Source organism: Rhinolophus sinicus, chromosome 18, assembly GCF_057876585.1.
Source record: "Rhinolophus sinicus isolate RSI-liver-muscle chromosome 18, RSI-T2T, whole genome shotgun sequence".
NCBI classification, from domain to species: domain Eukaryota; kingdom Metazoa; phylum Chordata; class Mammalia; order Chiroptera; family Rhinolophidae; genus Rhinolophus; species Rhinolophus sinicus.
This window is the reverse complement of record NC_142518.1, coordinates 15,696,839-15,712,741: the sequence shown is the minus strand read 5'-3', so window position 1 is coordinate 15,712,741 and position 15,903 is coordinate 15,696,839. Positions and strand designations below refer to the sequence as shown.

Sequence of the window (15,903 nt, the reverse complement as noted above, 5' to 3'; positions counted from 1 at the left end):
TATTTGATTTGAATTTTTCAAAATTGTCTTTGTGGGAATGCAAACTAGTATAGTAGAGATGTGAACATTATTGGTAGATAATGAGAGCTACAGAAGTTTTAAAATGGAGGAGAGCAGATAGGATCTCGGGGAAGATGCGGCACTTTGGCTGGACCCAGATGATAAATCTGATTTGTCCTGGCAGAAAGGAAGGAGATAGGCTGCTCCAGTTGGGGGAAACAGTGTTGAATAACAGCCAGCAGAATTGTGACCAAGCATTATATAATAGGTGGTGGGAGCGGCAGGATGGAATGGATCTAATATTTGTTAAGTATCTACTGGAAAGGAATCACCACGCTAAGCATTTTATAGGAGTAACTGAGATCAGCTGAATCCTCATACTTTGTCTCCTGTGTCAGTGCATGTCAAGTGCCCTGTTTTTACACTGTTTCAATTTGGATGCAGAACTTCGGGTTTTTCTTCTTCTTTAATTTCTAAAAAGAAATTAACTCACAAAAACTTTGTTGGTGAATGTAAAGAAAGTTTCTGGACCTCAATACCATAGACATTTTGGGCTGAAAAGATCAATTCTTGTAGGATGCTGTCCTTTGCATTAAAAGATGTTTATCCCTGGCCTCTACCCACTAGATGCCAGTAGGAATCCTGCTGCCTCAGTGAGGCAACCAGACATTGCAAATGTCTCTGAGGGGGCAAAATCAACTCTGAAACTCATCGATATAGAGTGTAACAAAGACAATAAAGTTGGTGGAGGGTTTTATATTGAACAGTACATAAGAAATGAATATCTTCTTTTTGTTTTCCTCACTGAATTTCCTTCTTGGTTTCTCTGCAATTGAATTTTGGGGAAGGGGCTGTTGTGCTTATTCTATTGCAAGGTATCTCAACTGTGGCACTATTGACATTTGGGCCACATTACTTGTTTTGAGGGCTTGCTCTGTGCATTGTGGGGTGTTTAGCAGCACTCCTGGGCTCTGCTGGAGAACCACTGATGTAGACCAAACCAAGGACAGGAAGGTTGTAGGAGTTTGTTCTGTATAACCCACAAGATATCATTTTAAAATCCTCTATTCTTTCCTCTGAAGTCCTTTCTTGGTTACTGTGCACTTAGTTTTGTGTTTTGTTTTCTTTCTGCTCTCTCAGGGATTCTCCATCTCAGCACTATTGATGTTTTGTGTCAAATAATTCTTTGTTGTGTGGGGCTGTCCTGTAGATTGTAGAATGTCTAGCAGCAGCCCTGGCCTCTACCCACTAGGTGCCAGTAGCACCTTGCCCCCACCCTCCAGAACTGAAACAACCAATACTATCTCCACATATTGTCAAACATCTCCTGGAAGGGAGGGGCAAAAAGTGTCCCTGGTTGAGAACCACTGTTCTGGCTCTACTTACATATATCCCTGTACAGTGGTCCTTCTCAGACTTTTTTTTTTTTTTAGAAGAAATGTATGTTTCTCTCCTTTTCTTACTGGTAGACACTGAGTGATAATTTTTGTTGTTTCTTGAACATGATTGAGAAACCTCAGTCTGTATCTCATATGGCTTAATTGTTACATTTTTCTGTAACAAATATGTCATTTCCCCTACGAGGATTTCTGGCAAATAGCATATACTCCAACTTGCTAAACATTCATCATGTCTCCTCTGAGTGAACAGGAACAGGCTACTTGGGTTTCTATCACAGTTTTCGGCTGTCGATTGCTTTGCATTAGAGTAAATTTGTACATACTGCTCTGTTTCACTAAATCTGAACATGTGGGCAACCTCAGGACAAGCATATTGTCTTGCACATAGCAACTATTGAAACGAAGAGAATGTAAATATTGGAATCAGGCACATCTGGGCTACAATATCACTTCATTCTTCTGTAACTAGATTTAGTAATCTTAAGAAAGTTAGTTCCTCTGTTCTTGGTTTATCCTCTGCAAAATGGGGATAAGGTATTCTGAGTGGTTATTTTTAATAAAGATTATAGATTACAAGATAAAGCACCTGGTATATATCAGACACTGAAAAACGTTAACCATTGTTATTTTATCAAGAGATATTGAGGCCTATATAAAGAGCCTTTAAAGCCAGTCTTTAAACTTCAAATACTTATACCTGGAGTATTTACTGCTTTATTTCGCTTACCATATTTTGCTATATATAGTGCACACTTTTTTGCCCAAATTTGTGAGGGAAAAATAAGGATACACATTATACATGTGTAGTACTAATTCGGTATCTATATAAATGTTTTTAATTCTTTTATTTATGCTTATGGGTTAAAGTGTAACTCTAGAAATCAATAATGATATCCGTATGCAAAATAATACCCTGGAATGTGATAATTGGTTTTGTTGAACTTACCACAAACTTGCAACGAAGAGTTCATGGCCTTCTATGATGCATAAATATTGTAAATATGTTACGGGTACATAAAAGTTCTTGTACCTTGTATCTGTTCTTGTGTTTTGTAATTATTATTTTTTTAACTTAAAGTTTATTGGGGTGACAATGGTTAGCAAAGTTACATAGATTTCAGGTGCACAATTCTGTAATACATCATCTATACATCACATTGTTTGCTCACCACCCAGAGTCAGTTCTCCTTCCATCACCATATATTTGACCCCGTTTACCCTCATCTACCACCCCCCTCCCACCCACCCTCTGGTAACCACTAAACTGTTGTCCATGTCTATGAGTTTTTGTTTCTTCATTTGTTTGTCTTGTTCTTTTGTTCTTTTCATTTTTTTATACAACATATCAGTGAAATCATATGGCTCTTGACTTTTTCTGACTTATTTTGCTTAGCATTATAGTCTCAAGATCTATCCATGTTGTCACAAATGGTACTATTTAATCTTTGTTACATAAAATTTCTTGTACCATAGTATACTAAAAAATAAATGCTATAATTCCTTTATAATACAAAAAACAAGTACCTAAATATGAACAAATAAAAATTTGAATTAAAAAATTAAAACAAAAGCTTTTCCCTGAAAGTTTGGGCCAAAAACGTGGGTGTGCATTATACATGGGAGCACATTAAACATGGCAAAATAGGGTAATTTCTGATTTACTTCTTGTGGTCACAACTGAAGCATGCTGGGAAGAAAGATTGTTGCGTTATTAGTTTTTTTATTTTGCCAGAAATTTTAAGGCTTGAATAATTCTAATGTTATCAAAAAACAAACACTGAATTTAAAAATTAAACATCATTATATTTCTAGCAATGTGGAAAGATGCATATTTCTTCTAAAGAAAACCTAAGAGGTAGGATTATAAATTAGGAGTTTTACTAAAACTGTTTCCTATGGCAAAAGTGGCATTTGTTTTACTGTTTTTCCCAATATGAAAGGCATATTTTTCTTTCACATTAATTTTTCCTCTGAGGAATATATATATATATGTGGTTTAGACCTTTTAAAGACAAATTGAAAAATAAAATATGATGACAAGAAAATAGACAACCTGCGAGTCACATTACAAAAATCAATTAAAACAAACACACGCAAAATACACTATTCAGGTTATTTAAAAGGGTTTCATTGTTCGGTGTGTTACACATAGTATGATTTTCCCCCCTAGATTAGAAAATAAAGTGTTAATATATAGCTGGGGTATACAGTTTTAGTTGTAATATCATAGAATGTAGAGGTGAAAGGGGTCCCAAAATTACTTAATACAATCATCGCAATTTACTAGTGAAGAAAGTGAGGTTTCTAAAGTCAAGTGACCTCCCTCCAATATGGAATCAGTGGTTAGTAAGAGTTTGAATGAGTATCCGATTCCCACTGAGTCAGACACCTGTGCTCTGTTAGTCACATTTATATGGAAAACAAAAGAGAATTTTGGGTCCTTTAGATTTAGCTGTTATCTTCTTATGACTTAAAAAATATCAGGGAACGATAGTGGAGGAATTTTGGGGAAATTTGTTGCGCCTCACTGGGTGAAAACAGTATTTTGACGGGAATAGCTTGATGAAAGCTGTGTTTCAATTCGGTACAACTATGTTAAAGCAAGGAAAGCCCCACTGTTGTCTTCTACAAGTCTTTCAGGGAAGACACAGAAGGACATGGCACGCTATACTACAAACTAAACTTTAACCAACACATATTTATTTCTTCCCCACATAATCTCTCACTCTCTCGTTTTCAAAACATTTGATTTTATTAAGGAACATACCCAATATTGAAAGCTTAGTGGTATTAAGAATCGGTCACATGTCTTTAAACTGCTGGTATGTTTCCACTACTTCCTTATGTATCTCGAATACTGCATATCTTAAACATGTCTTGAATCTTCTAGTACCCAGGTACAACTTTTCAATGTAGACATCAACCAGACTACTTGGGTCTTCCTTGAGAGTTTTTGGAGTTTTTTCCTGTGTACTTTTTTTGTTTGCCTAACTTGTGTTGTTCAATCATCGTTACAAGATCTTCTGGGACACTTTGATTTGCTCTTTCCAGAATTTTAATTAATTCCGGGGCAATCTTCCAATCATTTTGAGTCACAAGGGAAATAGCTATGCCGGTCTTCCCTGCCCTTCCAGTACGCCCCACTCTGTGTACATATTCTTCAATATTCCGTGGGAAGTCATAATTATATATGTGTGTGACATCATCCACATCGAGACCTCGGGATGCTAAATCAGTAGCAATCAATATTTTCACACGTCCACTTTTAAAGTCTTCTAACGCTTGCTCGCGATCACTCTGTTCTCTGTTGCTATGCAGTGATTGTACAGGTATGCCTTGGATGCTTAAGTCACTGGATAAGTCATCAGCAACAATTTTTCTGCTGACAAACACGACGACTTTGTCTTTGGGCAGCATGCTCTGTAGGAATTCTTCTAGAAGAGATCGTTTTTCTTCTTCTGTGGTAACAATTATATTTTGCTTCACTGTATTTACGGCAGCTAGATCCAGAGTACCAACGTAAACAATCATAGGCTCTTTCAAATAAGATTGTGCAAGGTGACGAATGGTTTCTGGCCAAGTTGCACTTGTCATAACAGTCTGCCGGTCTGGGCGCACATCTAATAAAATCTTCATTATCTGACATTCGAACCCCAAATCCAGCATTTTATCAGCCTCATCTAAGACTACGTAGGTTATGCTTCTTAGATTGACGAACTTATTCATTTGCAGGTCATTCAGTCGTCCGGGAGTTGCGATAATGATGTCTACACCTTTGGCAATCTCTTTTATTTGTCTTTCTCTATCTCCACCACCATAGATACAAATCGTTTTCAGATCCTTGTATGAATACTTAGAACATTCAGCTTCCACCTGAAGAGCTAATTCTCTAGTGGGCGTAAGGACTAGCATGCCAGGTCCATTCCTTTGTTCTCTAGATATTGGTTGAGAATTGAGATGAATAAACCCAGGTAATAAATAAGACAATGTTTTGCCTGTTCCAGTTTGTGCGACTCCTATCAGATCTATTCCTTGTAAAACAATTGGCCACGCCTGTGATTGAATTGGCGTTGGCTTTTGGAATCCTGCTTTTGCTATGTTTTTCATCACTTCAGGATAGTGCTGAAAAGGCTCTTGGAATTCACGAATCGGTTTGGGGATTGAGCGTTTTGCACCATCCTTCAAGTCATCGCATACTATATTGAAATTGTCCTTTCTCCAACTGTCTACCTGTTCTTGAGACAGTGAGCTTGTTGCTTGGGATTCTACGTAAAAGTTTTTCTTAATTGGTGGTAAATCTGCCCATTTTTTTTTCTCCCACTCCGCAACTTCTGCCTTAACGTGATCCCAATCTATCAATGGCCGAAGTTCTCGAACGTTATCTGCGCTTAAGTCTCTTTCAACAGAGGATTGGGATGCAGCATTATCAACACTGGATTCTGAATTGTAACTTTCTTCTTGTTTTTTAACAAGACTTTCTATAGCTGCTTTGGCCTTTGCTTTCATGTCCTTGCGGCCAAAAATTTTCACCTCTGCTTCAGAATCACCTGTTGTGATCCGTATTTTGGTCTTTGTCATACCTTGGATCTCTTTTATCTTTGACCCGCCACGACCAATCACCACACCAATCACACTGCTCTTTAATTTAAAGCAGAGAGGTGGTTCTCGGGGCCCGGAGGCCCTAGGCTCCAGGTGGCTGGAGGAAGCTCTCCAGCCCCTGCCTCTCCCATGTATGCCGCCCCTGCCATTCCTGCCAGACCCGAGATCTCTTGGATTAGGCTCTGCCCTTTTCCATTCTGGGGCCCCAGCCATTGCCGTGTAATGGGCAGGCTTCTATCTTACCCTGGATTGGGAGAAGATGTAGCCTTAAGTCTCATTCTCTTCAGCTTCTTGACCAAACAGATCCTATCACCAGTAGGTAGCTATGTGACAGTTACCAAGGGAATCTGAGGTGGTGTCATGAAAGGGCTTTGATGGCCTGACCAATCACAGATCTGGGTGTAGGGTGAGGTAGGCAGGCACCTCTGATACAACTCTTAAAGTGACACTCACTCTCAGGGACTGAGCCTATGGTATAGGACCCTGACTATGTTGCCTCGACTTTTGTGTCATAGATGCCTCAATCGCTCACCTCATGTTAGTTCTGGCTCAGCTTGGGAGCAAACTTGACGCAGGCTTTGAGCTTATCCACATAGTTTTTTTATAAGCCAACTATTTCCACTGGAGGGAAAAACAGTGGATTTTAAAAAATCAACTTGTTTGTTTCACTAAAATTTTTTTTGAGTAATAATATTTGGTCTAGATAGATTGATCAATTCCCTGTCCTCTGCTATAACTTAAATTATACCATTAGAAGTCTATTAGATACACACTTAGGGATGGCATTCTGGCCCTGCTTCTTTGGCTAAATGCCAGCATTTGTTCAGGTAGTTCCTGTGTATTATTTCAGGGATGCTGGTTAGAAGAGAGGTAGAGTGGGGTGTAAGATACCTTAGGGATTGTTTTCAATAGTTTGCTAGTTTTCTCAGTGCCTCTTAATTTTTTCCCTTCCCTGTGGTTTCATGGATTTACAGGTCTTAGAACTAGAAGGCTACGTAGAAGTCATTTATTAGGTGCAATGTAGAAGTCACCCTGGCAGCAACCTGGGCAGATGGATATCTAGCTCACTTTGCTTCAAGGCTGTCCATTCCATTGTGAGGCAGTTTCATGCTTACAAAGATGGTGTTGAACTGAAATATGCCACCTCTTGTTTCCTGAGGTCCTTCTTCTGACTTCCAAAGTTACACTGAATAGGTTTGATTTTCCTTGTATCCTTGCACATGTAAGGGCCACTGTCAAATGCCTTTAAGCTGTATGTTCTTCAGGGTGACATTTCTGGTTTTGAAAGCACTTCTTGATATGACATGGTTTGCAAGACGCTCACCATCCTGTTCCTTCTCCTCTGGGAATAGCTCATTGAGGACCTTTTATGATATGACACATACTCGTAGAACTGAACAAAACAAATCTGCAGAAACGGCCTTTCCTTTCCTATTTAGATCCTCTTCACTAAGCATGACAATTCTAATTCTACCTATGAACTCAAGACACAAAGCTGCGCACTGGAACGTGATGGGCACGTAAGGGCATTTGGTTCGTCATCGTGTATTTACATGGTTGATTTTTTTTCTTTGTCTAACTGAAAGTAGGCTATATATTTATCCTTTTACATTCATCCTGTTAAGTGTGGTCAATTGAAGCAGACTGTTAAATACAACTGCAATGCTGAGTGTCTCATTTAGCATAGCATCCCCTCGTTTTAGGTCTTCTGCCCGTGTTCATGGCATCTTTTTCTCCTCAGCCAAAGTTGCTGATTAAAATTTGAACATGGTTAGATATTGGGTAGAAGTCTGTGACACGCTGGGAAAAACCTTCTCTATGTCAGCATTTTTCTGGAAAGCTGCTGCTTGAAGAAACACAAGGTTTCTGGCCAAATATGTTGGGAAGCGTAACGTCCTATATCCCCTTTGTTAGACTCACAATGCATATTAGGTATCTCACAAACTCGGATAATTACAGGAATTGAGAAACTCAGTTGGGCAATGTTTAACCCAAAGTGTCCAAAGGATTTTGCCAATGGAATCTCTTCTCAATATATCAATTAAACTTTTTATATGGAATAATTTTAAATTTATAGGAAAGTTACACAGGCAGTACAAGGGGTTCCCATGTACTCCTCAACCAGCTTCAGTTTCCTGCACTCTTTCCTCACACTACTATGGCACATTTGTCAAATGAAAGAAATCAACGTTGGTGTGTTAATGTCGACTAAACTGCAGACTTGATACCACCAGTGTCACATTTATGTATGTTTTCTGCCCCAGGATCTCGTACTGGACACTGCATTGCATTTAGTTGTCATGTGTGATTTGTAACACTTTCTCACTCTTTCCTTATTTTTTATAACCTTACCTATTTTTAGAAGTAATGGTCAGGTATTTTATAGAATGTCCTTCAAATTAGGTATGACTGATGTAATTTATTATGGTTATTGGGTTGTGGATTTTTGGAGCGAGTTCCAAGCTTCATATGCCTGGGCTCTGCTATCTTCAGAATGGCACACTAATGCCTGTCTCATACACACAGACACAAACACATAGTTAAACCACTTGGTTCATAGTAGAGACTTTCCAAGCCCCAACTGCCCATGTCATAGAAATAGTAGGTCTATAGCAACAATTGTGGAGGTTCCCATATACCTGTCCAAGAATTTTCCTGATAGTTTCTTCTGGTCCACGTCAGAATGAAAATAGGGACAATAAAATGTTTATTTTAAGAAATCTAAATTTATTCAACTTACACTTTTTTATCTTAACATTGTGCCATTCTATTTTTTTTTTTTTTGGTAAAATAACACTTTTATAAATGAAATGAGGATTATAAATGATGTTGAAAGATGTTTACTAGGGCAAAATAAAAAAAGTAAAACTAATGTCAGTAGCCAGACTTGGCTTTGCAATATTTCTGGTAGGTGAAACCCAAGGAATTATAAGCACTCATCTAGCACGTTAGCAATTAAACACAATTCAGAATGCTACTAGGTAATCATGGTGGCTGGCAAGAAGAGCTGGAGGGAGGTCTGGGAGGCTAGAGAGTTGAGGCAAAGACATATAAAAGACGTAGGTCTGATTTGTGATTCGGAGGTGTGGAATTAGAGACGGGAGGATGTTAACATTTGGGGGAAAGAAACCAATGTGGCCTTGAGAAAGAGATGAGGGGCAGCCTGGAGGACTAGGACAGAAGATGCAGGTGGAGAAGAAAGTGGAAATGGAGAAAAATAGTTTGGGTCAGGCGAAGGGAAAAGGGAAATTTCAAACCGTAAGATAATCAAAGATGTTTCAATTTAACATGCTAAAGAAAGGCAGTGAACCTGGAGTGGAGGGGTCCTGTGGCATTGCCAGTGTTAATTAGGGAAGCAGGTCCATGTGAAGAAAGCAGGATGCATTGACATAAAGAACGGCGGCTGTATTTGTGGTATTTTGAGTACATTAGACTGAGAGACTTGAATGGAGTGTGGCAGCGGTAACTCAGAGAAAGGAACAGCTAAGAAGAGAAGGGATCCAAGTAGCAATGAACGTTTTTTTGCTTCTACTGTACAAGGTCTGACAATTAAGTTCGCAGACTTGTTGCAACGATGTTGGTTAACTTTTTTTTTTTTTTTTTACATCAGAGGGATTGTACATTATGAATTTGTACCAAATGGACAAACAGTTAACCAAGTTTAGCATTTGGAAGGGCTGAAAAGGCTGCATGAAAAAGTTAGACGACCTGAACTGTCCACCAACAATTCGTGGCTCTTGCATCACGGCAATCCACCAACTCATACGACACTGTCTGTGAGGGAGTTTGAGCCAGTAAAGAAATAACTGTATTGGAACACCCTCCCTACTCACCTGATCTGGCCCCCAATGACTTCTTTCTTCACCCGAAGATAAAGGAAATATTGAAAGGAGACGTTTTGATGACATTCAGGACATCAAGGGTAATACGACGACAGCTCTGATGGCCATTCCAGAAAAAGTTCTAAAATTATTTTGAAGGGTGGAGTAGGTGCTGGCATCGACGTGCATAGCTTCCCAAAGGGTACTTCGAAGTTGACCATAGTGATATTCAGCAATGAGGTGTGTATCACTTTTTCTAGGATGAGTTTGCAAACTTCATTGTCCTACCTTGTATGACATACATTTAAAGTGCAATTATCAAATGATCTCACTTAGTTGTCTCATTTAATTGTCACATCAACTTCATATAAATGTTTCCATCCTTCTTTATGTGAAAACACTGAAACTCATAGATGTCACATAATATTAAATTGGTGCAAAAGTAATTGCGATTTAAAGGTAAATTGCAAAAAGTGCAATTACTTTTGCACCAACCTAATATATCCAACTTCATGCAAAGGTATGGTAAATATCTTAGCTAAATTTAAACACATGTCTAATATAGCTCCAAGGCCTTTCCACCTCCACTGCACTCCCATTTGTAGGGGAAAACATGGTCTATTTGGTGCCTGATTCTACAGTTGGTATAAAAGGAGTGTTTAATCAGAAATGACTCAAGTTTTAAAGCTGGAGACTCAATTTTTTGTTTCCTTTTTTTAAATTAGTTTCAGGTGTACAAAGCAACGTAATATTTAGACATTTACACCCCTCACAAAGTGATAACCCTCCTCCCTCAAGCTACTACCCCTCACACATCGTATAGAGCTGTTACAATACCATTGACTATCTTCCCTATGCTGTGCTCTCCCTCATGTGAAAACATATATTGAAATTAGAGATGACAGTCAATATTATTCTACTTCACCTTCAGATGTACAGCGTGTTGGTCAGGCATCTACCACTGTTCCACTCTTGAAATGTTAAACAGCAATAGTGAATACAATATAAAACATTCAAATTTTTAACTACTTTTTAAACATGACTTCTCTATCTTTTCCCCTCACCATATTGTCACATGACACATGACATATGTAAACACACACACATATATAGTCGCCCATTCCCATACCTTGAACACACACACACAAGCTCACAGTTGCTCATACACGCTTACCTACCCTCTTCCCTCCTCCGTACTCACATCCTTGGAAGGATGGATAGGAAATATCAGAGAAGCATCACTTTATCTGACAGGGCCTGGTCTAAAATTTGGGTTCCCAGGAGTATCAGAAAAAAATGTGATATAATATATAGCTGTTGCAACATTATCGACTGTATAGCTCCAGGTGGGTACTAGACTAATTGGGGGGATCACTGCGTAAATTATGTAAATGTCTAACCACTATGCTGTACACGTGAAATTAATATAAAATAATACTGAATGTCAACTGTAACTGAAAAACAATGCTTAAGAAAATTTAAAAAAAGAAAATGTGATACAACAGCAGGTAAAGGAATATTTAGCACTAAGAAAATGTTACTGTAAAAATTAGAAAGATATGTACACATGTTTTAGTTTGGTCTCCCCCAGAAGCAGAATCTGCAATAAGGTTTGAGGGCAGGTAGTTTATTTGGGAGGGAAGGAGAAACGAGTGGAGGGAGGGGCGAGGAGAAGGTAGCCGATAAAGAGTACTATGAACTAGCAGGTCAACCCTGTAAGAAATTGGAGCTTGAGGACTCAAGGGAAAATCTGGGAGCCAGTACAGAATGGGCAACTGAGGATTATCAGCCCCAGCCCAGGAGTGAATGTGGTGGGGAATAGCTGAGGACTAGAGTTGGGGAGCGAATAATTTCATGACACTCTTTATGACCTGCTACACATGGGCAAATAAGACTTTGAAGACCAGAGAGATCCCTCAGACCAATAAATGTGGTTACTGGCAAGTTACACGAAATGGTGAGGGACACAGGTGACATCCATTACAACACAAACCAAGCCAAAACAAAAAACCACATTTGTTTCTATGTATATTTTAGCATGCTCTAGAGTGTGTGCTTTAGTATATAGCCATGTGAGCAAAAAATGCTTCTATGAATGCGGCACAAGACATTCTGTACCACAGGAAAAAGAACAGGCCGACAGTAAAATGGACAGTACTCTCCAAATGGCAAGGGAAAACCTATGGAGAAGAAAAACAGAGTGACTGAACTGTACAGCATATACACCAGATGTTGGCTTAAAAAATGCTACAAGGATAAAATGTTTCTTCAGTAGATAGAAACAGTATTAGTTCATTCCAGCCATGAAAATTATGAAGAAAAATACATGCTAGGGTCATCTCGAAGTGGCAGCTATCTGGATGTAAAATATATGTTTTAAAATCAATCTACAATAAAAGGCAGGGTAAAACAGTATCAGAACAATTGGCGATGCCCAAAAGTTTTATGGAGAAAGATGTCCTTCCAGAGAACAGTATACAAACTTTGCACTAGATAATATTCAGATGGAGAAGACAGTTTATTGGCTGCTCGACATACAGGCATGGGGCTCGAAAACAGAGAGACCAGCAAATTAGACAAAGAAGAACAAAGAGCTGTGGTAGATTGCAAAAATGGCCACAAATCTTCGCCTCCCCATCATCATACTTTATTCTCTTTAAAGTGTATTGGGGTGACAATGGTTTGTAAAGTTACATAGATTTCATGTGTACAACTCTGTATTACATCATCGATATATCACATTGTGTGTTCACCACCCGAGTCAGTTCTCCTTCCATCACCATATATTGGATCCCCTTTACCCTCATCTACTATCCCCTCCCCCTTTCCCTCTGGTAACCACTAAACTGTCGTCTGAGTCTATGAATTTTTGTTTCTTTGTTTGTCTTATTCTTTTGTTGTTTTCAGTTTTATATACGACATATCAGTGAAATGGTATTGTCCTCTACTTTTCCTGTCTGACGTATTTCACTTAGCATAATAATCTCAAGATTCATCCTTGTCGTCACAAATGGCACTATTTCGTCTTTTATTATGGCAGACTAGTATCCCATTGTGTATATATTCCACATCTTTTTTATCCAATCATCCCATCATCATACACTTGTGATCCAGGTATCTTTGTAATTCCACCCATCAAGGGGTCGGATTTACTTCTTCATCACTAAAACCTGGGCTGCTTCTCAGAGTCTTGGCCAATGGGATAAAAACTTAATACAAGGAGAAGCCAGCAGGATGAAGAGCAACACCGAACCCAGTTTCCTTCACACTTGTCCCCCATCTCCTAATGCCAGCAAACTGCCACACATATGACCAAGGTCCAAGAGCTATGCTGAGTCTGACCCAAACCGGATGAACTACCTGGTAGATGGTGGTTGTTCTAAGTAACTAAGATTTGGGATGGGTTTGTCTTGCAGCAGCAAAAGGTACTGTCTCAAGACCCTGACAGCTTCAGGATTAGCATGCATCTCATGCTTTGCAAATAGTTATTGATTACTTACTATGGCCTGCCAATGTTCTGGGTTTAGGGAATACATAAATGATAAAGAGTCGAAGTATCTACTGTCATGGAGCTTACACTCAGATGTGAAGAAACATCTAAGCAAATAATAAGCAGAACATGCCACACAGTGGTAAGAGCTGAGAAGGAAAAGAAAGGGGAATGAGGGAACGAGTAAGTGACAGAGGTAAAAGGCAGTGAGATAAGACTCGGGAAGGCCTCTCTGTGGACCTGACATTCGCTCTGGCCTCCAGCTACCTCTCCACCTCTCACCTCTCTCCCTGTAGCTCCCTTCACTCCAGTCACAATGGCCTCCTCTTATAACCAGCCAGGTACACTGTTGCCTCAGGGGCTTTGCACTCGCCATTGCCTCCACTTCCTTTATGGAGGTATCTCCAAGAAGAGCCTTCTGAATGGAGGGAACAGTGAGTGAAGTTGCTATTACCTGAGATGGGGAAATGAGGGAGAAGTGATACTAAAAGTGGTTTCCATTGTTCCCTAGAGTCCAAGCTAAAAATGATCTGGTAAGCTGGGGATGATCACGCAGACAGCGGTAACTCTGAAGGGAAGTGGAGCAGAATCCACCTGGACACAGAATAAGATGCCATGAAATGTGTGCATTTCCTAATGTGAATGTATGGATGCTTTCAGTATACCTACCCTGTTTCCCCGAAATTAAGACCTAGCCGAACAATTACTCTACTGCGTCTTTTGGAGCAAACATTAATGTGAGACCTGGTATTATATAATGTTATATGATATTATATTACACCCGGTATTATATTGTATTGTATTATGTTATATTATACCTGGTATTATACTATATTATATTACATTATATTTTATTATACCTGGTATTATATTATATTACATTAAACCCAGTATTATATTATATTATATTATATTATATTATATTATATTATATTATATTATATTATATTATGCCCGGTATTATATTATATTGTATTATATTATAATATATTATATTATATTAGACTGGGACTTATAGTAAATAAGACCGGGTCTTATATTAATTTTTGCTCCAAAAGACGCATTAGAGCTGATTTTCTGGCTAGGTCTTATTTTGAGGAAACACAGTAGCTTCTTAATATAAGGGAATATGGAGCCAGGAATGGATCATCTTGATCAAAGGAATCTCATATGCAACACATATGACAGATTTAGGTTCTATTTAAACACTTGACTGTCATGGTTTTTCCTTCAGAAAGCTACTAGGGCCATTGCATACAATCTTCAGTTGTTATAAATCTTGGGAAGCGGGATAAGATTCTGTACTCTCTATGTTCAGCCATAGGATGTAGTATTATTATTCTTTTTTGTTTCCCAAATAAGAAAATCAAGGCTCAGAAAATTTACATAGCAAATTATCTATGTGAGATTCCAAGTGTTGTTTTTCTCATTTCAACTACACTGTGAGTGTTAAATTCCGTTTTCTGGACGCCCTCCCCCCCCATCAGTCCTTCTTCGGCTGAACAATTCAAAATACGACCACCTCGTCTCCTTTTACAATTTAAGGACAGCTTTGATGCCTCACCCATATTTCCTTTGCTTTTACAGTTGAACGTCTCCAATTCCTTTAACACTTCCTCAGGTGACACGGTGTCCATATCTTTGAATCTCACTCACTGATGCTCTTCTTACAGTGTGGGGCTGGACTCACTCCACACCACGTTGACTAATATTAAGTCTATAGTAAAATAAAACTTCCAGGTCTTTAATCCTACACTGTATTCCTTGATCTCCCTCTCGGTCTCATGCAATGTAGTTTTTAAATTGAAATGTGTCTTTAGTTTGTTTCTAGAAGTGGACTCTGTGACAGAAATGCAAGCAACAGTGCTATTGTAGGAGGTGATACCAGGAAACCTTGGTAATGGAATGAGGAAATTAGGCAAGGAAGGGAAAGTGTGTAAGAAAGCGTTATCAATCACGGGTCCACTTGGGCAACCTGAGCCTAATCCCTCTAGAGAACTTTGGGAGACCCTGCAGAGTACCACTCAGAGGAATGCCAGCTGAGCAGTGAGGAACTGGATTATTTGTCCACCAACAACCCTTAATGTGATAAACATATCGTTATACTTTCACTCCTGCCCCTGATAAAAAAAAGTACACAAGTGCGTGCAAAAAGTACTGAGTTAGTCCATCCAGGCCATGTTGGTTGCATGTGTTCAAAAGTTATTAAGTATTCTCAAGTTAGCTATTGATTAAGCAGACCTGAAATTCCTGTACTTTATGAACAGTTATAATACCTGAAAACCAACAACAACACGGACCGTTTTTTAAATGCCTTTTTCTTCAAAATAAGTTATTGTTCAGAATTATGCAGACTACTACACTTTCTTCCAATAAGTCAGAATTAGTGCATGTTTGTCATAACTTACCATTTAATCCCCTTAACCAAGAAAATGTCCCTGAATTCAAGAAAACACGGCCTTTGGGGCCTGCTTCCTTCTGGCATGTAGCTTTCAGCTGGCAATCTTTAGTGTCTCATATCCAGAGCATTTCTGGTTTTATACACACTTACTAATACTCCAAGATTAGAGTTACTTCTGGAAAAATAAATTCA

At 38.8% G+C, this 15,903-nt stretch overlaps 1 protein-coding gene across 1 annotated transcript; it reads right to left on the bottom strand.

Moving 5' to 3' along the window:
* Window positions 1-4,328: 4,328 nt before the first annotated feature.
* LOC141569698 (putative ATP-dependent RNA helicase DDX53) lies at window positions 4,329-6,212 on the bottom strand. The gene has a single exon (XM_074323987.2). The coding sequence runs from the start codon at window positions 6,210-6,212 to the stop codon at window positions 4,329-4,331; it is 1,884 nt and encodes a 627-aa protein (XP_074180088.2).
* Between the last annotated feature and the right edge of the window lie 9,691 nt (window positions 6,213-15,903).